The sequence below is a fragment of the Pongo pygmaeus genome, chromosome 6, assembly GCF_028885625.2.
Source record: "Pongo pygmaeus isolate AG05252 chromosome 6, NHGRI_mPonPyg2-v2.0_pri, whole genome shotgun sequence".
Lineage (NCBI taxonomy): Eukaryota > Metazoa > Chordata > Mammalia > Primates > Hominidae > Pongo > Pongo pygmaeus.
The window spans coordinates 66,000,243-66,024,449 of NC_072379.2; the positions used below are offsets into that span (position 1 = coordinate 66,000,243).

Genomic DNA, 24,207 nt, shown 5'->3' on the forward strand with positions numbered 1-24,207 from the left:
GTTAGGATCCCTTCACTAGTGACTTTTTCTATCCGAATCTAAATGGCGCAGGGTCCTGAGTCTCATTCCCCTGTCCTACTCTTTTATCCATCTATATTTTATTTCTCTGCTGACAGCTTTAGTGAGACCAATCAAGTTCATTATTCAGTCGCCACCATCTCCTCTCTGTTCTGCTTTCCCTCATCTTACTCTGGCCCCCACAGACTGTTCTCCAAATTGTAGCCACATGGAGTAAATCAGACCATGTGCCCTTCCGAATAAGATCCTCTAATGCAACAGTGCTTCACCTGTTTTATTTCGTGGACTCCTTTGGAAGACTGGTGAAGTCTATGGACTCCTTCCCTGAAAAAATGTTTAAAGGTACTAAATGATACATAGGACTCCAAGAAAGCCAATTCCATTGAAACATTGTATTCAAAATATTTAACAAGTAACCCAAAGTTGTGATACAGTTATATATGTGCTTCATTATTAGAACATAACATATGATATAATAATGATGAATAAATATATTTTAAATTATCTATAAGTGTAATGTTATATTAAAATTTCTGTGGTATTCGTTCGTGACGTCACAGATACTGGTAATACTATTGTTTGTTGCTTAGATTCACAAAGTAAATGTTACATTTCTATCAAGGGTTAATGGGGGAAAAAGTTGTGATTTTTTATTCATTCAGGTTAATGGGCTCTGAAATCTATTCAGAAATTCCCTATAGGTCATGAACCACTGGTTAAAAACTCCTGAAGGTTTTTTGTTAGAGGAAGAATAGAATCCAAACTTGTCATGATGGCCTAAGAGGCCCTGCATGATCCTGTCCCTCAGTGTCCCACATGCCTTGCTGCCTACCCCTGTGCTTAGTCATTGCGACACCCATATCCAGGCCGTCATGCTTGCTGTGCCCCTGTCTGAAATATTACCACCCCGTCCTGGTTATTGACTTATTGCGTCTCTGGTTCAAATTCACTTTTTTGCCTAATAAATATTTCTCCTTTACCAGTGGGCAAGAGGTTAAGCCCTGTCAGTAGAGGGTGCAGCAAAGACATTGCAGGAGGAGGTTTTTCTTCCTGATCTTTCTGGTGCTCCCTGGGAAAGCTCCTGCAGGATGAGTTTTTTCTCCTCTGTTCTGCCTGCATAGTTTTTCAGAGGCAGGTGCCTGCAGAGTGCAGCTTTCTCTTCTGTGTGGCCACTGGGTGCCTTCTCTAGCTCTTGGCTTAGGTTATGAAGGCATAACTATGAGCACAGTCCTATGTCTCAGCCAGGTCACTAATGCCTGCACCCTCCCACATGCAGAACTGCCCTAGACTCCTGCAGATGACAATCTTGGCTAGCTTCTTGTTCCAAGAGTGCCCAGTGGCCAGTAGTTTCCCCAGCACCTGTCAGGTTCTGAAGCTCAGCACCATCCTGTGGAAGGCCTCCCTTACCACCCTTGAGGGCAGATTTCCAGCAAACCCCACCAGCAAGGTACCACAGCAACTTCTCTGCCATCCAGTGAGCCACAGCTGTGCCCTTTCCATTGAGGTATGCCTCTCCACCTTGCTGGGAGAGAAGAAAGGGATCATCGATGGGTGCTGTACTTCACTCCAGGGGTAGTGGGGTGCTACTTTTATCTGCTACTTCTGTATTCTTTAGAGGTGTCTTAACTTTCTTTTATTATTATTATTATTATCTTATTATTATACTTTAAGTTCTAGGGTACGTGTGCACAACGTGCAGGTTTGTTACATATGTATACATGTGCCATGTTGGTGTGCCACACCCATTAACTCGTCATTTACATTAGTTATATCTCCTAATGCTATCCCTCCACCCTCCCCCAACCCCACCACAGGCCCTGGTGTGTGATGTTCCCCTTCCTATGTCCAAGTGTTCTCATTGTTCAGTTCCCACCTATGAGTGTGAACATGTGGTGTTTGGTTTTCTGTCCTTGTGTTAGTGTGCTGAGAATGATGGTTTCCAGCTTCATCTATGTCCCTACAAAGGATATGAACTCTTCCTTTTTTTATGGCTGCATAGTATTCCATGGTGTATATGTGCCACATTTTCTAAATCCAGTCTATCATTGATGGGCATTTGGGTTGGTTCCAAGTCTTTGCTATTGTGAATAGTGCTGCAATAAACGTATGTGTGCATATGTCTTTATAGCAGCATGATTTATAATCCTTTGGCTATATACCCAGTAATGGGATGGCTGGGTCAAATGGTATTTCTAGTTCTAGATCCTTGAGGAATTGCCACACTGTCTTCCACAATGGTTGAACTAGTTTACAGTCCCACTAACAGTGTAAAAGTGTTCCTATTTCTCCACATCCTCTCCAGAACCTGTTGTTTCCTGACTTTTTAATGATCGCCATTCTAACTGGTGTGAGATGGTAGAGATGTCTTAACTTTCGCTACCCAACTCCCCATACTACAATCCCCTCTTAATGATTCATTATACTAAACTTTCTCTTTCATTGTGTGCTTTCTATCTCCTGACTGGACCCAGACTAATAGAACTGCCATTAACTCTGTTCTAAAATACTGCTCCATTTCTTTTTCATTTCATTATTGATCTTTGTTTATCTTATTTTATTTTGTTTTTTTGGTTTGTTTTTTGAGACAGAGTCTCACTCTGTTGCCTAGGCTGGAGTGCAGTGGCATGATCTTAGCTCACTGCAACCTCTGCCTCCCGGATTCAAGCAATTCTCCTGCCTCAGCCTCCTGAGTAGCACATTACAGGCATGTGCCATCACGCCCACCAAATTTTTTGTATTTTTAGTAGAGACAGGATTTCACCATGTTGGTCAGGCTGGTGTCGAACTCCTGGCCTCAAGTGATCTGCCCGCCTCAGCCTCCCAAAGTGCTGGGATTACAGGCGTGAGCCACTCACCTGGCCTATTTATTTTATTTTTATTTATTTCAGAGTTGGGTTTTTGCTCTGTCATTCAGGCTGGGGTATAGTGGCATGATCATAGCTCACTGCACCTTGAACTCCTAAGCTCAAGCGATCCTCCTACCTTAACCTCTCTTGTAGCTATTATTATAGACCTGTCACTGTCCCCAGCTCATTATTGATTATTACAGTCTCTTCACCTCCTTGTTTATTTTTTACTGGATTACCACAGTCTGAAAGAGTCCCTTAAAAATATGGCCATTGAGCCACTCCTTAGCTTATTTCGGTTCTTGGTTGTAGGACACTTTCTCTGTTTCCTGCTTCCCCAGGCTCACGGATTTCTATAAGCTTTAGCTCCAGGCATTGGCTAACCAGGTTTTTCAGCCTCCTTTTCAGAGCAGGTCTGTGACTAGTGTCCAGCTCACCACTTTGTGCTTTTGCTCTAGTTCTGGTGTGAAGAGATATTCCTCCTGTTTTAGAGCCTAGATACATTTTATTGTTTTTTCTCATTTTATATTTTATCATTTCCGTGTGTGGAGCACGTAGTTGTATCAGATTGTAAACCAATTATATAATTTTGTCCAGAAATCTGGAAATTCCTTTTTAATTTTCTGTTTTTTATCTTTCTTAGGTTTTGAAAATCCACTTCATAAATATGGTGAATTTTTAGACTTAGAGGCAGATTTCCATAGTGTTTTCAGCAATTGCTGAGGCAGGTCCAGCAGCTGTCAATAGATGTTTTAACACAGTGTTTCCTCCACTCTTGCCTAGTGTCTCAGTACAAACTTTCTTGTACTATATTCTTAACATACATTTGTCATATGGTATACCATCTATGCCATTATTTTTCTTTGCATGCTTATTTATTTAAATGGACTTAAAAAATAAAATTAGCAGAAAAGGAAAAATGTCTAAGTGTAAATGGCTATAGAGGACCACATACCTAAAAGGAAAGAGTTGTAGCTAAAATTAAAAGCAATAGATTAGCAATGCCAGAGAAGGGCAAGAGGGGTTTTGGGTCAGATAATCCAGGGGCTTCAGGCAGATAATTGACAGATGAGACCAAGGAAAGTGGGCATGAAGATGGGCTAAGAGGTGATTCAATCTCAAGTCTCTGTCAGTCCCAAGGAGAAGAAGGAAACTCTAGTTTGGGAGGAAACAATGGGCCAAGGATAGGTGTGGGATGGTATGGATACTGGAGGTTAGGGGACTGAAGCTGAGATACAGAGGCAAGGGTGAGGGATTTCAAGGCATGTGAGGTTACAGAGCACCAGGGGCTAGCAAAGATCAACTGGGTTTGGGAAGAGGGCTGGAGCTCAGTGAATGGGGAGGCTGGGAGAAGCATGGGTTAAGGTGAGATTAAGATAGAAGGGTGTTTTGTAAAAGGGTGCTGCAGAGAATGTTCAGGATGTGGGGTGGAGGCTCAAAGCAGGTGTTGGGCATGTTAAGAGAAGGAAAGTGGAATTGAGACAGAGAAGTGAGACTTCAGGTGCAGATGGGAACTGCTGGGAGGTATGAGGGGTATCAGCGGAAGGAGAGTCAAAGCAGGTGCTGTGGGGCTCACGCAGAGCCTGGGGGCTTGGGGGTAGGAGTGCGCACAGTAAGCATGGGAACAAATACTCCCATCCAAGTGAGCAAGGCTTCTCAGGTTGTGCCCTGGGACTGCAAGCCTGGGTCGTGTATGTGCTGGGCCTATCTGCATTCCGGGAGTGGCATGCATTTATGCCTCTGATCTGACTCAAATTAATCTTGAGCATCACCATTGGTATCTGTATCACATTTGCCAAGGCACTGTTTTAACCTATGGTTTGCTTCATAGGAAAAACATCATGTAACAGTCTCATGAGATTTTTTTTTTCCCCAATAAAGAAGGACCTCTGATATAAATGCAGCCTTATTAGACAGCCTTACCTAGAGTGTCACACTGATGCTAGAGCGAAGTTTGGGAAAGACATGTTTTGTGAGCTTAGTGCTACAGTAATATTTTACTATAAATAAATTTTAAATTTTGTAAGGATTAAATCAAAATTAGAAAACATGCAGGAAAAACTGGTTGATTGCTGAGCCATTACCTCTTTAGATTGGGTGGATTCTTCAGCCTTGTCAGTGAAGTCTGACTTGATGCTATTCACAGAGCGCAGAGGAAGTGAGTTGGTCTTTCTTTCAGTAGAATATATCATTGACTCCATCTGTTCATCAGCTTTTTTAATATCCTTACAGGAAGAATATACAGGTTATCATTATAAGAATGCCTTAAAAATTCAATGAAAACTTATTAAGCATCTCTTTAAAGCTGTTATCGCCTTTTCTATTGAAAGTGGCATATTCTAATGTAGTTCTTGCTGAACAGGTCTCAGGCTTGATAGAGAGCTAAGTCTATCTCATACTAAAATGTTAGTGACTGACAATAGCTCATTGTCCTTTCTTTTCCAAAGACCTGTATAATCACCTGCAGAAAACAATGCCTTAATCCAAGCAATTATATCTCTAACAAGGAGAGATCTTAGTAAGAAGAGCTTGTTGAGACAGAAGATACTGTTTCTGATGCCATCCTCCTGGCCATTTCTGGGGCTTATATACTTGTAGTATTTAGTTGGGTGCTTATATGTGAGTCTGGGCCTGAGAGAGACCTTGGGAGACAATCATGCTTTCCAGGCCTGCCCCTGCTACCCATTCTGAACTGTGAACAAAACACAAAACTAACAGGGCCTACTCCTCAACAATAAGAAATTCCGAAGCGATCAAATTAACATTAAAGGCCAGGTGCAGTCATCACCCCTGTAATCCCAGCACTTTGGGAAACCGAGACGTGTGGATCACTTCAGGCCAGGAGTTTCAGACCAGCCTGCCCAACATGGTAACACCCTGTCTCTACTAAAAATACAGAAAAATTAGTTGGGTGTGGTGGTGCACGCCTGTGACCCCAGCTACTCAGGAGGCTGAGGCTGAGGCTTGAATTTGGGAGGTGGAGGCTGCAGTGAGCCGAGACTGCACCACTACACTCCAGCCTGGGTGACAGAGCAAGACTCTGCCTCAAAATAAAAATCTTTAACCTTAAAGAAACTGTTTATTGGTACATTACAGGACAGAACAAAGTTCAAAACCAAATCGCTCTAGGTCTAGTTTTTCTTTTTCTTGCTACTCATGAGACCACTTCAGGGAAATAAAGGAGCTACAGATTCTCTGTTCATTTGAATGTGGTATGAGTAAATCTGTGACTTTCCCAGGAAGAGGCGGGAGGAGAAGGACAAGAGAAATGAGAAGCCCAGCTAAGCTGCTAGCAGGTCCAGCCAGCGTGGGGAAGAGATGGAAAATGTAGGTCGATTTAGATGCACAAGGAGATGTGCACATGGAAGACTTTCCAGGGACACCATGATTCTTTGATAAGCTTAACAACTGTAATCAGTCATTTAAAGAGACAATGAACTTTAACCAGCCCCAGACTATCCAAACATCTTTAATCAGTCATTCCTTTTTGCTATCATTTTCTCTTTTTTCCTGTAAATGTCTTTGCCATGAAAGAAATATTTTATATGGCTTTGAAATTTTTTATTTTCTGTTTTTATTATTTATTTACTTGTTTAGAGAGTAGAGCTCACTGTGTTGCCCAAGCTAGTGTTAAACTCCTCGGCTCAAGCAGTCCTCCTGCCTCAGCCTTCCAAGTAGCTGGGATTACAGGAACCAGCCGTCATGTCCTGCCTTGTTTGGCTTTTCTCCCCTGCCCCCAGGAGTTTCTCACTTTGTGGCAGGTTTAAAATAAAACTTTGACCTCTCTTCATAATAAATTTTCTGAGAAGGTGCTTTAATAAGTCAAAGAAAATTTCTTTTCCTGAGAAGGTCGCTGGACAAAATAATGATGACAATAAGTTTTGATATGTGTATATCTCTACTTGTTTATATTTCATTTTCACATAGAAACTCACTAAAGCAATATACATGTATATAATCATGGACAGTCTATGTAAATAATTGTAATATTAATCTCCATAGTTTGAACTTTTCTAAATTTTGATCAAATAATGTTAATGTCAATAACATAATAAAATTTATTACACTAACAATAATTCTAAGTACTTCATATGATTTTGCCTGTTTAATACTCACAATAATTTATTAATAGGTTATTACTATTACCCTCTTGTTAAAGGTTAGGAAATTGATGCACTGAGAATTTAAATAACTTGCTCAAGGACCTAAAACTATTAAGTGGTAGAGTCAACTTGTAGTGACCACAGAGTTCATCATCTTAACCGCTTTGCTATGCTGCTTCTCAGGATTATTTTAGCAGCATTAACTGTGATATTTGTGATAATCATGAATTATCAAAATTGACACATTTTGATACCACAGTCAATACTGGCAAATAAGAATGTGCGGATCTTCAAAAGTGAGTTACTTGTTTGTGTAGATGTTATGTATGTTACATTTACTGTACAATGCTTAGAATATTATACTTAGTATTAATTTAAAATGGTGTTGTTATATCTGATTGGACATCATTTTAGGTAATCAGAGAATACTAATCCATTTTAAATAACATGTTTAAAATTTTTACACATTCATCCCACAAACACACCACTTTTGCTTTTTATACATTATGAAAGCATTTAACTTAAGACCTATAATGGATTTTTAGTTTAATTACAATAAAAAATGAAGATGTACTACTCCAAAGAAAGATCTGACTATCACAGTTATTTCCTTTTATTGCAACTCATATTAGTTTCAAAATATTAAACCTCATAAATTATTAGGTCTACTGTGGACTAAAAATTCGGTTATCAAATAGCACCTCACTTTTATTTTTGAGACACAAAATATGAACTAATATGAAAAAATCAGAATCAGACAGTTTTTCAATTAATGAAAAACTATACTTTCAAACCTATTTTACTGTTACTGCTTCTTAGGGTATGTTCAGAAATATTTCATTTTAGCACAATGGAGAAAGTTAGGGTTTGAAATTTGAAGTTATAAACTTGATGAGGAGATGGAAGCTCATAACTTTCTAAATTTCCTAATTTATAAAATAATAATATTGACATCAAAGATATTATCAAAAAGTTGAAGAAGACCAAAAAGGGTTGAAATCAGTTACCTGTAGAAGAGCCCTTCGAAAAAAGGATGCCTTCCAGGTCAAGAGAAGAAAGCTGGGCTAGAACAAAGAAGAGAGCTAGAGCCTAATTCCCATGACTCATATTAATGTGCCCTAATAAGAAAGTTATGTGAAATCCAGTAGGGTGGATCCATGACACACACAAGTATGGATCCTAAAGAAGGGGAATTTGCCGTGTGCCTCCAGCATCATCATGCCCCCGCTTGATTGCCCAGTATGAGCTTTCTGGTCCATCTGTGGTGATGTGGTAGCATGCACACAGTAAGGTTTTACGTGTGCATCCCTTCATTCAGCAAATGTTTATTGAGTGCCCACTGTGTGCCAGGCATTGTCTTAGGTGCTTCCTACACACATTAAGTCTCAACCCTTCTGCCTGGCTTCTAAGAACTTCCAAGATCTGATGCTCATTATCCAACTCTTTTCCATTATACCCTCAACACTCACAAGTACTTAAGGAAAGCTACCTCCTTTTTGTTTCAGTCACAAACAATGTTCCTTCTTACCTCTATGTTGTTGTTCTGCCTACCTGAATTTGTCCTTCATGTTCACCCCCAACTCCCACCTTTTAACCTTAAAGACCTCTTCTGTGAAACGTTTTGTGGGTAATATAGCTCTGTCTCTCCCCATCAATCTTGCTTTTTCTTTTTACAACTAATAATATCTATATGCACAATTTTGCAATTTGCCTCTGTAGCTAAGTTTTAAGTCTTTAAGTAAGGACTGTGTGTTATATTTCTTTGTGTTCTAACCAAAGATCACAGTATCTGCCACATACAAGTTTTTGTTTGTTTGTTTGTTTTATTGAAATGGAGTGTCGCTCTGTCCGCAGGCTGGGGTGCAGTGGCGCAATCTGGGCTCACTGCAACCTCCAACTCCCTAGTTCAAGCAATTCGCTTCCCTCAGCCTCCTGAGCTGCTGGGACTGCAGGCACACACCACCACACCCAGCTATTTTTTGTATTTTTTTGAGAGACAAGGTTTCACCATGTTGGCCAGGATGGTCTCGATCTCCTGACCTTGTGATCTACCTGCCTCGACCTCCCAAATTGCTGGGATTGCAGGTGTGAGCCACCCTGTCTGGCCACATACAAGTTGTGAAGCCTATTTGGAGTGTGCCTGGTAGATATTAGGTACCAGGTACCCATTAGTTCTTTAACTTTCATCATATTATTGAGCACAACACTGAGGATTTGAGACACTCAATTTCTTTACTGAGGAACTATAAACCTTGGTTGCTTTTTGAAATTTAAGATTATAATTTGCAACTTTTGTTTTCTAGTGTGGTATGATCTCTGAAACGTTAAACCCTGCTGACATAGCATTATGTCACGTAAGCATTACCTGTGACATCACGAGTGAATAATATAGACCTCGTTTTGCCATTAGTTCAGCATGTGCTCCTTTTTCCGCCACCATTCCATCCTTTATGGTCACAATCAAATCTGCATTTCGAATAGTAGAAAGTCGGTGTGCTACCACGATTGTAGTCCGACCTTTGCTCGCCTATAGAATAAAATGCATAGAAAATAAATAGATATTAGTAGAAATAACAACCTATGCACTGTTTAAGAAATCTTTGTTGACCCGGCACGGTGACTTATGCCTGTAGTTCCAGCACTTTGGGAGGCTGAGGAGGGTGGATCACCTGAGGTCACGAGTTAGAGATCAGCCTGGCCAACATGGTAAAACTCCGTTTCTACTAAAAATACAAGAATTAGCCAGGCTTGGTTGCGGGCATCTGTAATCCTAGCTACTCGGAAGGGTGAGGCAGGTGAGAATCGCTGGAACTTAGGAAGCGGAGGTTGCAGTGAGCCGAGGTCATGCCATTTCACTCCAGCCTGGGCAACAGGAAACTCCATCTCAAGAAAGAAGGAAGAGAGAAAGAGAGAAAGAGAGAAAGAGAGAAAGAGAGAAAGAAAGAAAAAGAAAGAAAGAAAGAAAGAAAGAAAGAAAGAAAAAGAAAGAAAGAAAGAAAGAAAAAGAAAGAAAGAAAGAAAGAAGGGAGGGAGGGAGGGAGGGAGGGAGGAAGGAAGGAAGGGAGGGAAAGAAGAAATCTTTGTTGCAGTATTGTTTTAAATATTAAAATATCTTATCCTTGGATAGAGAAATTTGGAAACTTTAATAGAATAAGAAGGCCAATAGAAATTAGAATAAAAAGAAAGTCAGAAAGTTAATTGTTTTCATCTTTAAAATGGGGATATTACTTAACTAGTTGGGTACAAATTCAAAGTAATATATATTTTTAACTTTTTTATAAGTATCATTAATATATGGAAAAATGCACATAAGGGTACATACAGATCAGCGCATTTCAAACGGAATTTGCCCATATCATAGATCATAGTATCCAGGTCAAGAATCCCATCATTACCAGCACCCACAAGTCCATCTCATGCCGTTTTCAAGTCAGTTGTTTTTTTTTTTGAGACGGAGTCTGGCTCTGTCACTCAGGCTGGAGTGCAGTGGTGCAATCTCGGCTCACTGCAAGCTCTGCCTCCCAGGTTCACAGCATTCTCCTGCCTCAGCCTCCTGAGTAGCTGGGACTACAGGTGCCCGCCACCACACCCAGCTATTTTTTTTATTTTAGTTTATTTTTATTTTTAGTAGAGACGGGGTTTCACCATGTTAGCCAGGATGGTCTCGATCTCCTGACCTCGTGATGCACCCGCCTCGGCCTCCCAAAGTGCTGGGATTACAGGCGTGAGCCACTGCACTCGGCCTCAAGTCACTCTTAACACTCATCTATACCAAGGGTCACCACTATCCCAATTTCTAACAGCATAACTTGTTTTGATTTTCTGGTAATTTATATAAATGAGATTATGTATTGTATACTCTTCTGTATCTGGATCTTTTCACTCAACATTACGTTTTTGAGATTCATCCATTTGGTTGTATAGAGTTGTGGATAATTTATTCTTATTGCCACACAGTATTCTATTGTGTGACTATACCACAACTTATTTATCCATTCTATTCCTGATTGACATTTGGATAGTTTTTAAGTTTTTTTTTTCCCCCTACTATGTATAGGTTGCTGTAAATGTTTATTTGATGAACATATGTACACAGTTCTAGTGTTATACCTAGGAGAGGAATTGCTGAGTCATAAAGTGTGTATACGCTCTGCTTCATTAGATTCTGCCAAATAGTTTTTCAAAGTGGTTGCCCTATTTTATAAACCCCCCAATAGTGCAAGAGGGCCATGGTTGCTCTATATTCTGACTAAGACTTGGTTCTTTCTGTCTGATGGGTGAGAACTATCATATTTTTATTTGCATTTTCTCAATGACTAATAAAGTTGAACAACTTTTCAAATGATTAGTGACAATTTAGATATTCTCTCTTGTGAATTGTCCACATTTTTTCTCATTTTTCTATTCGAACTGTATTCTTCTTTTCAATTTTCATGAGTTGTTTATATACTGTAGATGTGAGAACTTTGTTTAATACCATGTATTACAATGAAAGTTTCTCTTTATGTGATTGTCTTTTCACTCTCTTTCTCTCTTTCTCTTTTTTTTTTTTTTTGAGATGGAGTTTAGCTGTTGTTGCCCAGGCGGGAGTGCAATGGATGATCTCAGCTCACTGCAACAGCTGCCTCCCAGGTTCAAGCAATTCTCTCCTGCCTCTGCCTCCAGAGTAGCTGGGATTACAGGCACCCGCCACCATGCCTAGCTAATTTTTTGTATTTTTAGCAGAGACGGGGTTTCACCATGTTGGCCAGGCTGATCTTGAACTCCTGATCTCAGGTGATCCACCCACCTCAGCATCCCAAAGTGCTGGGATTACAGGCATGAAGCACTGTGCCTGGCTTTCTTTTTCAGTCTCTTAATGGTGTCTTTTCATGAACAGAATTTCAAAGTTTTAATGAAGTCCAATTTATCAATTTTTTTCTTTTACAATTTATGCTTTTTGTGTACTTTTAAGAAATCTTTACTCCAAGGCCACACAGATGTTTTTCTATGTTTTACCTTATAATCTTTGTCATTTGCCTTTCATATTTGGATGTGATATATAGCACCTGGGATTAGTTTTTGTATGTGATGCCAAGTAGGAGTCAATGCACATTTTCCCCATAGAGTTAACCAAGTGTCCCAGCAGCATATTTTGAAGACCATAATTTCCCTACTATACTGCAGAACTGCCTTTACCATAAATCAGGTGACAATTATTTTGTGTCTGTTTTTGTATTCTATTTGCTATTCTGCTGTTCAGCTTGTCTGTCACTGCACCAATGCTATGCTGTCTTAAATACTATAGACTTAAAACAGGTATTGAAAACTATTAGTTTACCTCTTCCAGCGTATTCTTCCTCTGAAAGATTTTGTGGATTATTCTTGAGGTCAATGCGTTTTTTTTGTTTGTTTTTTTTTTTTTTTTTTTTTTTTTTTTGTAAATGCCTAGCACAATAACTGACACTTCTGGCACTACAAATTTGCCAGGGAATCAACAATCGACAGCTAGTATTATTACTATTCATACTATTACTGTGTTACTGCTATTTACTTTTCTTATTCTTGTCTATTATAGAGCAGGAAAATGGAACTCAGAAAGTTAAGAAACTTGTTCAGGGCCTCAGCCAGTCACTGGAAGGACTGGTACTAAAACCCAGTGTGGTTTTCCCTCTTCTCTCCACAAGGTCTCTTCATTGCAGTAGATAAACTTGATGAAGCAGGTAATAATTTCTTTCAAACTTTTTTCCAAATCTATAAGAGAAGGGAACCTCCCAAAGCATTGGCTATTAAGATTAAGTGATAATGTGGAAAAGATGTATGATATAATGCTACCTGTAAAAATGCAGGAAAAATATGTATCCTATTATAACTATGTTTCAAAAAAATTTCCCATAAAAAAGACACCTATGTAGAAATATATCAATATACTAACAGTACCTGTTCTTACTTATTGGACCTATGGATTGTAGTTTTCTCATCTCAATTTTCCCAATTTTATTTAATGTGCATGTATTGCACTTTTGTTTAAAAGTAAGAAAGCTTTAGAAGGGCATGACACTTGGCTTAGTGCTCTGCTGCTGTCATTCTGGAGTTCTTAATAGTTTTTGAATAAGAGGCTCCACATTTTCATTTTGTGCTGGACCCCACAAACTACGTAGCTGGTCTTGACTATTGACAGAGGTATAAAGGATTCAATGTGAGTATACTTCAGCTGGTTTTTCCCACATATAGATATTAAGGGAGTAATTTAAAGAGTGGGACTAGGTAGAAAGAGGGGCAAAGGGTACTTTTATAAATTAAATTAAATTAATTAATTAATTATTGAGACAGAGTCTCGCTCTGTCACACAGGCTGGAGTGTAGTGGTGTGATCTCAGCTCACTGCAACCTCCGCCTCCCGGGTTCAAGCGATTCTCCTGCCTCAGCCTCCCGAGTAGCTGGGATTACAGGTGTGCACCATCATACCCAGCTAATTTTTGTACTGTTAGTAGAGACAGGGTTTTGCCATGTTGGCCAAGCTGTTCTTGAACTCCTGACCTCAGGTGATCCACCTGCCTTGGCCTGCCAAAGTGCTGGGATTACTGGCAAAGGGCAGTATTTTTTGATGGTTAAACATCTATCCAAGTCAGGACAGATGTCAGGACTTTGATAACTGATTTTTAGTCTGATATTAAAAATCAGACTATAATTATTATTCAGCTTCTAAATCTGTATCCTTAATCCCCATTTCCTGTCACAAAAAGTAGGTAGAAAGGACAGTTTTGCTCCCTTATAGCAGCCCTACCTGTGCTTCAGAGCTCTTTTCTGAAAGTATATACTGAGATAATATGACTGGGATCAAATTTCCCTTTATATTTTTAATTTAAAAGCAAATTATCACACTGTATGAATAGCTGTGCAAGTTTTATGAACAACAGACTAAGAAGACTAATGATACAGGAATGATGTCCACACTATCTCAATAAAAACTCGTAATACAGTTAATCTGACAAATATCATGATGGACATAACTAATAATAATTAACACATTACATGGTAATTACAAAATGGCAAGCAGTATATATAGATTATAGTATATGACTTTTATAATGACAAATCTAGTATTCAATAATTTCATCATTTGTGTTTTCTGGAGGTGCAAATCCTGGATTTGGATCTTGTTTCTGCCAATTTCTGGCTTGGAGGACTTAGACAAGATTTTTAACCCCCTAAGTCTTATATTCTTCATTTGATAATAGGGAAAATTATACTACCTCTATTTTAGAGTTATTGTGCAGATTAATATTTTGTGGTAAGAACACTTCACATGAGATCTATCTTCTTAAAGTTTTAAGTGTACAATACAATACAATATTGCCAACTATAGGCACTATGTTGTAGTGATAATCTCTAGAACTTATTCATCTTACATAAATGAAATTTTATTCCCACTGAACAGCAATTCCCTGTTTCTCTCTCTCTCCAGTCCCCAGCAGCCACCATCCTATTGTCTGCATCTACAAGTCTGACTGTTTTAGACACCTCATTTAAGAGGAATCATGCAGTATTTGTCCTTCTGTGACTGTCTTATTTCACTTAGCATAATGTCATTCAGATTCATCCATGTTGTTCCATACGGACCTCCTCCTTTTTTAAAGGTTATTAATATTTCCTTGTGTAGGTAGCATATTTTTCTTTATCTCTTAATCTGTCAATAAATATTTAAGTTGTTTCCATATCTTGGCTATTATAAATAAAGATGCAATGAGCATGGGAGTGTATATACCTCTTTGAGATACTGACTTCAGTTCTTTTGAATATTTACTAACATATCCAAATTATTGGAATTAATGTGTGTATACATATGCATATGTGTGTGTGTGTGTGTGTGTATAGTAGAATTGCTGGGTCATATGGTAATTCTATTTTTAATTATTTCTGGAACCTCCATACTGTTTTCCATAGAGACTGCAACTTTTTACTTTCCCATCAGTAGTATACAAGGGTTCCAATTTTTCCACATCCTCACCAACACTTATTTATTTATTTATTTTTAAACAATAGTCATCCTAATAGGTGTGAGGAGATATCTCATTGTGGTATTGACTTACATTTCCCTGATAACTAGTGATGTCAAGAATCTTTTCATATACTTGTTGGCCATTTGTATGTCTTTTTTGGAGAAATGCCTTTTCAGCTTCTTTGCCTATTTTTAAATCAGGTTATTTATTCTTTATTTTTGTTTTTACTATTGAGTTATAGGAGTTCCATATATATTTTAGATATTAATCTCTTACCAGATATATGGTTTCCAATTTTTTTTTCTTTTTGTAGGCTACCTTTTCATTCTGTTGATTATTTCCTTTGTGGTGCAGAGGCTTTTTGTTTGATGTAGTCCTACCTATCTAATTTTGCTTTTGTTGTTTGTGTTTTTGGTGTCATATCCAAGAAATAATTGTGAAACTTAATGTTATGAAGCTTTCCCCCTATGTTTACTTCTAAGAGTTTTACAGTTTCAGTTTAAGTTTTACAGTTTCTTATATTGATATCTTTAACCTATTTTGAGTTGATTTTCGTGTATGGTGTAGATAAAAGTCCAGTTTTCATTCTTTTGCATGTGGACATCCAATTTTCCCAACATCATTTGTTGAATAGACCATCCTTTCCCCATTGTGTACTCTTTGCACCCTTGTCAAAGGTCAGTTGATCATATATGCATACATTTATTTCTGGGCTTTCTATTCTGTCTCATTGGCCTCTATGTTTATTTTTAGGCAAGCGCTATACTGTTTTAGTTACTATGACTGTGTAATGTATTTTGAAATCAGGAAGTGTGATGCCTTCAGCTTTGTTTTTCTTCTCAAGATTGATTTGGATATTTGATGTCTTTTGTGGTTTCTTATTAATTTTAGGATGAGTTCTTTATTTCTGTAAAACATGCCATTGGGATTTTGATCAAGATTATACTATATCTGTAGATTGCTTTGGGTAGTATTGACATTTAACAATATCAAGTCTTCCAGTTCAAGATCATGGGATGTATTTTATTTGTGTCTTCTCTAATTTTTTCATCAATGGTTATAGTTTTCAGTGTACAAGTATTTAAGCTTCTTAAGTTTATTTCTAAGTATTTTATTCTTTTGATACTGTTGCAGATGGGATGTTTTCTTAATTATTTTTTCAGATGATTTGTTGTTAACAGAAATGCAACTAATTTTTGTATGTTGATTTTGTATCCTGCAACCTTACTGAATTCACTTATTAGTTCTAACTGTGTGTGTGTGTGTGTGTGTAATCTTTAGAGTTTTCAAATTTTAAGATCATATAATCTGCCAACTTTTTTTTCTTATTTGACACTTCTTTTTTCTTTTTCTTGCCTAATTGCCCTGGCTAAGAATTTCAGGACTTTGTTGAATGCAAGTGGTAAGAGGTACTATAGGTGTTTTTATTTGTTTGTATACCATGAGGCTTACATAAAAACCTTATATTTGTGACAGTCTATTTTAGGCTGATAGCAACTTAACTTCAATTATTACATATACAGGAACAAACATAAAGATGACAGATTTCTCCTCAGGAAAAAATGCAAGAAAGGAGACAGTGAGCAACATCTTTAAGGTATTGAAAGAAAAAAACCCTATAACTTTCAGGCTAAAACTCTATATCAAGGAAATAAATTTTTCAAAACTAAAGGTGAAACAAAGACATATGACAGCTGAAATTATTCATCAGTAGTGGAACTGTGCTACATTAAAGGTTTCAGGTAAAAGAAATCGATGGAAATATGGATATACCCAAAAGAATGAAGAACACTGGAAATTATAACTCCATGGTGCCTGGAGAAAAATGTAATTTTTTCTTATTACCTATTTAAATTTTTTAAAAAACTAATGATTAATTTTAAGAGTTACAACATGGCATGGAGTTTATAACATATGTAGAAGTAAGATGTCTAATCGCAATAGCTTAAAGGCCAAAAAGGGAGAAATGGAAGTATGCTAATGCATGCTTTTATACTACACATGAAATGATATAATATCACTTGGAGGTAGATTGTCTTAAGTTAAATGTGTACACTATAAACTCTAAAGCCATCACTGAAATATCAAACAGTTATATAAATAAGCTCACAAAAGAGATAAAACAAAATCATAAAAAGTACTCACTTAATCCAAATGAAGACAGAAAGTGAGTAAAGCAGAAACCAAGAATCGATGGAAAAAAGAAAACAAATAGCAAGGTGACTGATTTAATTTAATAATATTACTATCAATCATCAGATTAAATGTAAATGGTCTAAACTCAGTTTGAATACAAAAGCAAGACCCAACTACATGTCATCTGTCAGTAACACATTTTAAATATAAAGAAACAATGAGGTTAAGACTAAAAGGATTAAAAAACTCATACCATGCTAACACAGAGTAAAAGAAAAATGGAGTGGCTATGTTAATATTAGATAAAGCAGATTAAAGTGAAAAGGATATAACCAAAGTAAGTTTATTTCCTAATGAATAAGGGCTCAATTCATCAAGAGAACATAACAATCCTAAATATTTATGTGCGTAATAACACAGCTCTAAACTACGTGACACCAAAATATGTACAATTACAAGAATAAATCTAAAAGTTACAATAATAGTTGAAGAATTAAATAACCTTCTCTCAGTAACTGGTAGAACAAGTAGACCATAAGGACGAGGAAGAGTTGAATAATACTATCAACGAACTCAACACAATTGACATTTATAGAACACTTCATCCAACAATAGCAAAATGCACATTATTTTCAAGTGTACACAAAACATTTACTAAGAGAGACCATAATCTGTGCCATAAAACAACTCTTAATAAACTTACTGGTATTCAATCATACATGAATATTCCCTGACCGTAATGCAATTAAATTAGAAATCAATACAGAAAAAATATCTGGAAAATACTCCAATACTGAAACCAAATAAAATTTTTCAAGTAAATGACTTCATATGTAACTTAAGAAACAAGAAAAAGAAGGGCAAGTTAAACTCAAAAGAAAAAGAAAAAACAGAAGAAAAGAAATAAAAATCAAAGCAGAAACCAATTAAATACAAAAGAGAAGAATAAACTCAAAGACAGACAAATACATCAATATGACGCAATGGAGTCAACAGTCTGGAAAACTCACACATATATGAACAACTGATTTTTTACAAAGGTGCAAAGAAAAATCAGTGTAGAAAAGACAATTTTTTCAACAAATTGTACAGGACCAACTGGAAGTCTATATGCAAAACAAACAAACAAACAAAAGGAACCTTAAACTGTACCTTATATCACATATAATAATAAACTCAAAATGTAAAAAACTACAACCATAATACCTTCAGAAGAAAACAGAGGAAAGTCTTTGTGACCTTAAATTTGGCAAATATTTCTTTCTTTTAAAATTTTATTTTACCTTAAGTTCCTGGATACATGTTCAGAACGAGCAGGTTTGTTACATAGATAAATGTGTGCCATGGTGGTTTGCTGCACCTATCAACCTGTCACATGGGTATTAAGCCCCACACTCATTAGCTATTTGTCCTGATGCTCTCCCTCCCCTCATCCTGCTGACAGGCCCCAGTGTGTGTTGTTCAAAGATTTCTTAAATATGACACCAAAACCTTGATTTGTAAAAGAAAAAAAAAACCTGTAAATTAAACATCAAAATTAAAAATTCCTGGCCTTTGGAAGACATACTTAAGACAATAGAAAGCCAAGCCCTAGAATCAGGAGAAATATTTTCTAATCTTATATCTGATAAAATACTTGTATCCAGAAATATAAAGAATTCTCAAAACCCAATAATAAGAAAACAAACAACTCAATATAAAATGGGCTAAAGATTTGAACAGACACTTTAACAAAGAAAAAAATATGGATGGTTAATAAGCACATAAAAATGCTTAACATCATCAGTCATCAGGATAATGCAAATTAAAATGACAATGGGATACTACTACACATTTCTTCAGATGGCTGAAATTAAAATAAATGACCATATGAAGTGTGGGCAAGTTGTGGAGTAGCTGGAATTTTAATATATTTCTTGTAGAAATGTAAAAGAAAAACAGTTTGGCACTTAACTAAAAAGTAAAAAGTATACCTACCATAAAATACAGCTATTTAAATCCCAGGTATTTACTCAAGAGAAATAAAAGCACATGTCTATACAAAGACTTGCATATGAATGTTTAGAACAGCTTTATCTGTAATATCCCAAAACTGAAAACAAACCTAATAATTCAAATGAGCATCCATACCAATTAGTTTAAATTGTGGCATAGTCATAAATAGAATATCATTTATCAATAAAAAGAAACAAACTATTGATGCATTCTACAACATGGATGAGTCTCAAAATAATTATGCTGAATGAAAGAAGCCAGGCCTAACAGAATACATATGATATTGCTCCCTTTATATAAAGTTCTAGAAAATACAAACTAATCTCTAGTGACAGTAAGCAAATCAGTGGTTGCCAAGGATCACGGGAGGAAGGCTGGAGAGGGTCACGGTGAAGTGGTTACAAAAGTCATGTGAAAAATATGGCTGACTATCTTGATTTTGGTATACATATATGCCAACATTTTTCCAATCATATGTTTTAATATGTACAGTTTCTTATATATCAATGAAACCTCAAAAAACTGTTAAAAACAAAAATCAAAGTCAAACAAAAGAAGCAAACATATTCAGCAGCCCAGTTGGCCATTCTAAAGTTCTGCAGGAATCCTGAATAAGACTGATACATTTTAATGAATGCCCTGCAAAAATAATGACAAAGTGGATTGGGGACAACTGTGATACAGAGTTGTAGACAGGAAGGTTTATTTTTCTTAACTTCATCAAGATCTGATAATGGACACATAATAATATTTTTAACTGGAAATTACGTATCAGCATATGTAAGTTTCTATGGGTCATTTTTATGGTATAACCTACTCTGCAGTAGAAGAGAGTTATACTAAGCACTGACATGCTTAGTGCTTTCTTTATTTTCTGATATTGTCAAGTTTATGAATATTTTATTAAACTAATGAGTGACTGATACTTGGGGAACAGGTTTTTATTGCTTGCTTCTTGCTTTTCTTTTTTTCTTTTTTTTTCAGACAGAATTTTGCTATTGTTGCCCGGGCTGGAGTGCAATGGCGCCATCTCGGCTCACTGCAACCTCCACCTCCTGGGTTCAAGTGATTCTCCTGCCTTAGCCTCCCGAGTAGCTGGGATTACAGGCATGTGCCACCATGCCTGGCTAATTTTGTATTTTTAGTAGAGACGGGGTTTCTCCATGTTGGTCAGGCTGGTCTCAAACTCCTGACCTCTGGTGATCCGCCCACGTTGGCCTCCCAAACTGCTGGGATTACAAGCCTGAGCCACCACACCCGGCCCGCTTGCTTCTTGTTTTTCTCAGTCTCCCATTTACTTTGGTGTGGTAATTCTAAGCCTCGCTTGTACAGCACACCCTTATGAATGGTATAACAAAATTGATTAAAAATGTGAGTAGTTTTTTTTAAGTAAACAGTGAGTTCCTACTCACTGCCTTCCAGAAGGTTGCCTCAGTTGGATTTGGGGCTCATCGTTGACACGTGCTCCATGGTGTAGTGCTGTTAACATCAACCTTTTTTCTTCTTATTTTTTTAAGAACAGTTTTAGACTTACAGAAAAATTGCAAAGATAGAGCAGGAAGCTTCCATGTACCCTGCACACAATATCCCCCAGTTCTAACATCTTACATTTCTGTGATGCATTTGCCACAGCTACTGAACCTCACTATTGACACATCATTATCTAAACTCCATATTTTATTCAGATTTCTCTAATTTTCAACTCACTTTCTTTTTTTGTTCTAGGATCCCCACCCCTGAATATCCCAATACATTTTGTCATCATGTCGCCTTAGGCTCCTCTTGGCTGTTACAGTGTCTCAGATTGTCCTTGTTTTTGATAAACTTGATAGTTTTAAAGAACACTGGTTAGATGTTTTGTAGAATATCTCAATTTGGGTTCGTCTGATTTGTCTTCCTTTTTACAGGTAAGATATTCAGCCTATGCTGATACCACTCCTCTCTTTCACACTTCAAGTTTGAATTCTATTCTGGGTCTTGGAGACCTGGGGCTTGCCTACAGCCCTTTAAAAGAGAGTCCAAGAACGCTGTTGTTGGGTTGGTATGCATTAGAAACCTGACAACCACGAAGGCAAAAACATTCAGGCACCTAGCCTACTGGCTCATATTTATTTAATAAATCTCCCATTTATTCTGTTTCCTCAAAGTACGAATGTTATTTTCCAAAAGCAAACAGATCTCAAATCTTATTCATGAAGCCACATGATGTGACCCATTAGCTCAATGATTTCACAATACTATCCAACATTTCTCAAATTAATGTGTATGGAATTTAAGTAGAAAATATAAAAGAGAGCGTTAACACGTCACAGTCTAAGGAGAATTTGAGAGGACAGAATATAAAGTCAAACAATTAAAAGGTTGCAATTAGAAAAGGTCTGAGAATTCCATGTATCCTTCTGTTCACAGAATCAGAATCACAAGGTTTCCTGACACAGGTTTATATTGTTAGAGACCTTCTTTTCTTCACAGGGGATTCACTTCACAGGTGTTTTAATATATATCTCTTCTCATATTTATTTACTTATCAAGCATTACATCTGTGTCATCTTTACTTTGCCAGGCTCCTGGCCTAAACTATAAACATTTGATTAAGGTAGATATTATGTTACAATTTAATTTATTATAGCATGAATTTGTATCTGAGTGCATCAAATAAATCCCAGAAATATCTAATAGCTTAAAAGGAAAAAAACTATGCCTCAAAGGTCCATAAAATGGACCCACATGTACTGTACATATTCAAGGTACTATCAAGTGTACTAGAAAAATACATCTCTACTAGATCATCGATGTGGCCTAAAACTGATATACTCCTCATAGTGAAAACAACAAGAAATTCAACAGTAATTGCTTCAGACTTAAAACATAGAAGAGATTTTGGCAGCCAAAGCCTGCTAAAAAACTGATCAGGAAAATTTGAGCTGATGCTGTCTTTTAGCCAGAATTAGTGTAAAGATTAGGGAGATAGTGCAATTCATTCCACTGTGGTTCCAGATACCTCAAAGTAGATAGTGTGGTAGATTATCAATACGTCTTTGTTGTATTATTTTTTCTAGAAAGTACAATATTGAAAGAATTTCCTAGTAGCTCCTCTCCTACTTCACAGATTACACAAAGCTAAAAGCCAAACAGTTAGGTATTTGACCAAACAAAGGTCACTAGGAAGACAGGTCTCTACTTGACACTTTGCTGACATTTTTCAGATTACTTTACAATTCCATGCACAGCCATACATCACCAGGTCATTATCTTGGCCTTTGAAAAAGAGGGTGCTTTAAAACATCCCTCCCAGAATTGCTAGGCAGAGACACGGACCTGAGGAGATCAGCTAGATTCTCACCAGTGATGGTTATGGGACTTGCCATAACCATAGAGGGCAGCAGGAAAAGAAAGGAAAATAATACAAAGCCTTGAGCATTTGAGAGGGTCCATTACCAGGCATAATACACTTTCTGGAGAAGCGTGTCAGCACAGAGAGTTCTAGTATCCTGGGGGCAAGTGTGGCATAGAAAACCTAGGAGAACACAAGTTCCCACTCACTGCCTTCCAGAAGGTTGCCTCAGTTGGATTTGGGGCTCATCGGTGACATGTGCTCCATGATGTAGTGCTGTTATCGTCAACCTTTTTTTGTTTGTTTTTTTTGTTTGTTTGTTTTTTGAGACGGAGTTTCACTCTTGTTGCCCAGGCTGGAGTGCAATGGCGTGATCTCGGCTCACCACAACCTCCACCTCCTGGGTTCAAGCGATTCTCATGCCACAGCCGCTCGAGTAGCTGGGATTGCAGGCATGTGCCACCACGCCCGGCTAATTTTTGTATTTTTAATAGAGACGGGGTTTCTCCATGTTGGTCAGGCTGGTCTCAAACTCCCGACCTTAGGTGATCTGCCTGTCTCTGCCTTCCAAAGTTCTGGGATTGCAGGCGTGAGCCACCATGCCCGGCCCAGCTTTTTTTTTTTTTTTTTTAAACTGCAAAATCCTTTCAACAAATAAAAGCTCATCTGGAAGCTTATATATCTATATCTATATGTATCTATGTATCTATGTATCTATGTATCTATCTATCTATCTATCTATCTATCTATCTATCTATCTATCTATCCATCTCTATCTCATCCAGATAAATGGATCACTGCATTGCTTGAATTGGCAGGGGAGTTGGGGGTACAGCCCTACCTGTTTGTCCACCTCACCTCCCCACCTCTGTCACTCTTTGAGAGGCTCCTTGGAGACCCTAGTACCCTAGTACTCCAAGAATACAGTCTGAGAACTTCTCACTACTCTTCAGTGTCTTTTCTTTTAGGTTATCAAATTTTAGCTGGTCATCTTTTATAATAAGGACACCATGGTAGTTGAAAGGGAAACACAGGCCTTTTGTTTCTTAACTACCTGACTGTGATGTTGAAAGCCAGTTGGCTTAGTGTTCTTCCGGGTTGACATGGGTTCCAGGGCTCAGGAATGTGGGGTTACTGTCAGACCACCTCACTGGTCCGAGAATGCTTTCTTTTTTGTCAAGGAGGATGACAAATAGCAAAATATCAGGAACTTAGAAGTCGCTTTTAATGGGTGACTCACCTGCTCCTTGCCCCCTCTTTCCAGCTTGCAGAAATCTACTCATGAGAATGTATGAATGCTTGGGTTCAGACCCTTTAGAAAAGAAACACTTTCAAAATCTAAACTCTGTTAAAATGAACCCACGTGTACTACCTAATTAGGAACGTGAAATAATAACATAATAATGGTAAAATGTTTTCTTTTTATGGCCTGGAATCTCTTCATTGTCACTTCTAAATAAGTTAACATGAAAGTTAAGAATTAGAGATAACATAAAATTATTTATCATCATTTAATACCTTTTCTCTTCATTGAACTTTTTAAAAATCATTTTATTATTTTATTTACAGACAAGGTCTTGCTATGTTGCCCAGCTGGTATTGAGCTCCTGGTCTCACATGATTCTCCCACCGTAGCCTCCCAAGTAGCTGGGATTACAGTGTGAACCACCACACCCAGCTTTACTTAACTTTATTAACAAGCTAATCATTTAAGTATTTGTGGAGAAATTTACAATAAAAAATAAATGATGAAGTAAATGGTGGGTAAGAAGAGAAAATGCTGCAATAATTAGT

The 24,207-nt window shown here is 37.4% G+C and overlaps 1 protein-coding gene across 1 annotated transcript in view; it reads right to left on the bottom strand.

The window, feature by feature from the left end:
- ABCB5 (ATP binding cassette subfamily B member 5) overlaps positions 1 to 24,207 on the bottom strand; it is a 145,779-nt gene that overhangs the window by 66,943 nt on the left and 54,629 nt on the right. Inside the window, exons 15-16 of the mRNA XM_054495454.1 lie at positions 9,333 to 9,494; positions 4,949 to 5,089 (exon numbers count right to left, since the gene is read on the bottom strand). Coding sequence (XP_054351429.1) covers positions 4,949 to 5,089; positions 9,333 to 9,494 — 303 coding nt within the window. The remainder of the gene's footprint in view (positions 1 to 4,948; positions 5,090 to 9,332; positions 9,495 to 24,207) is intronic.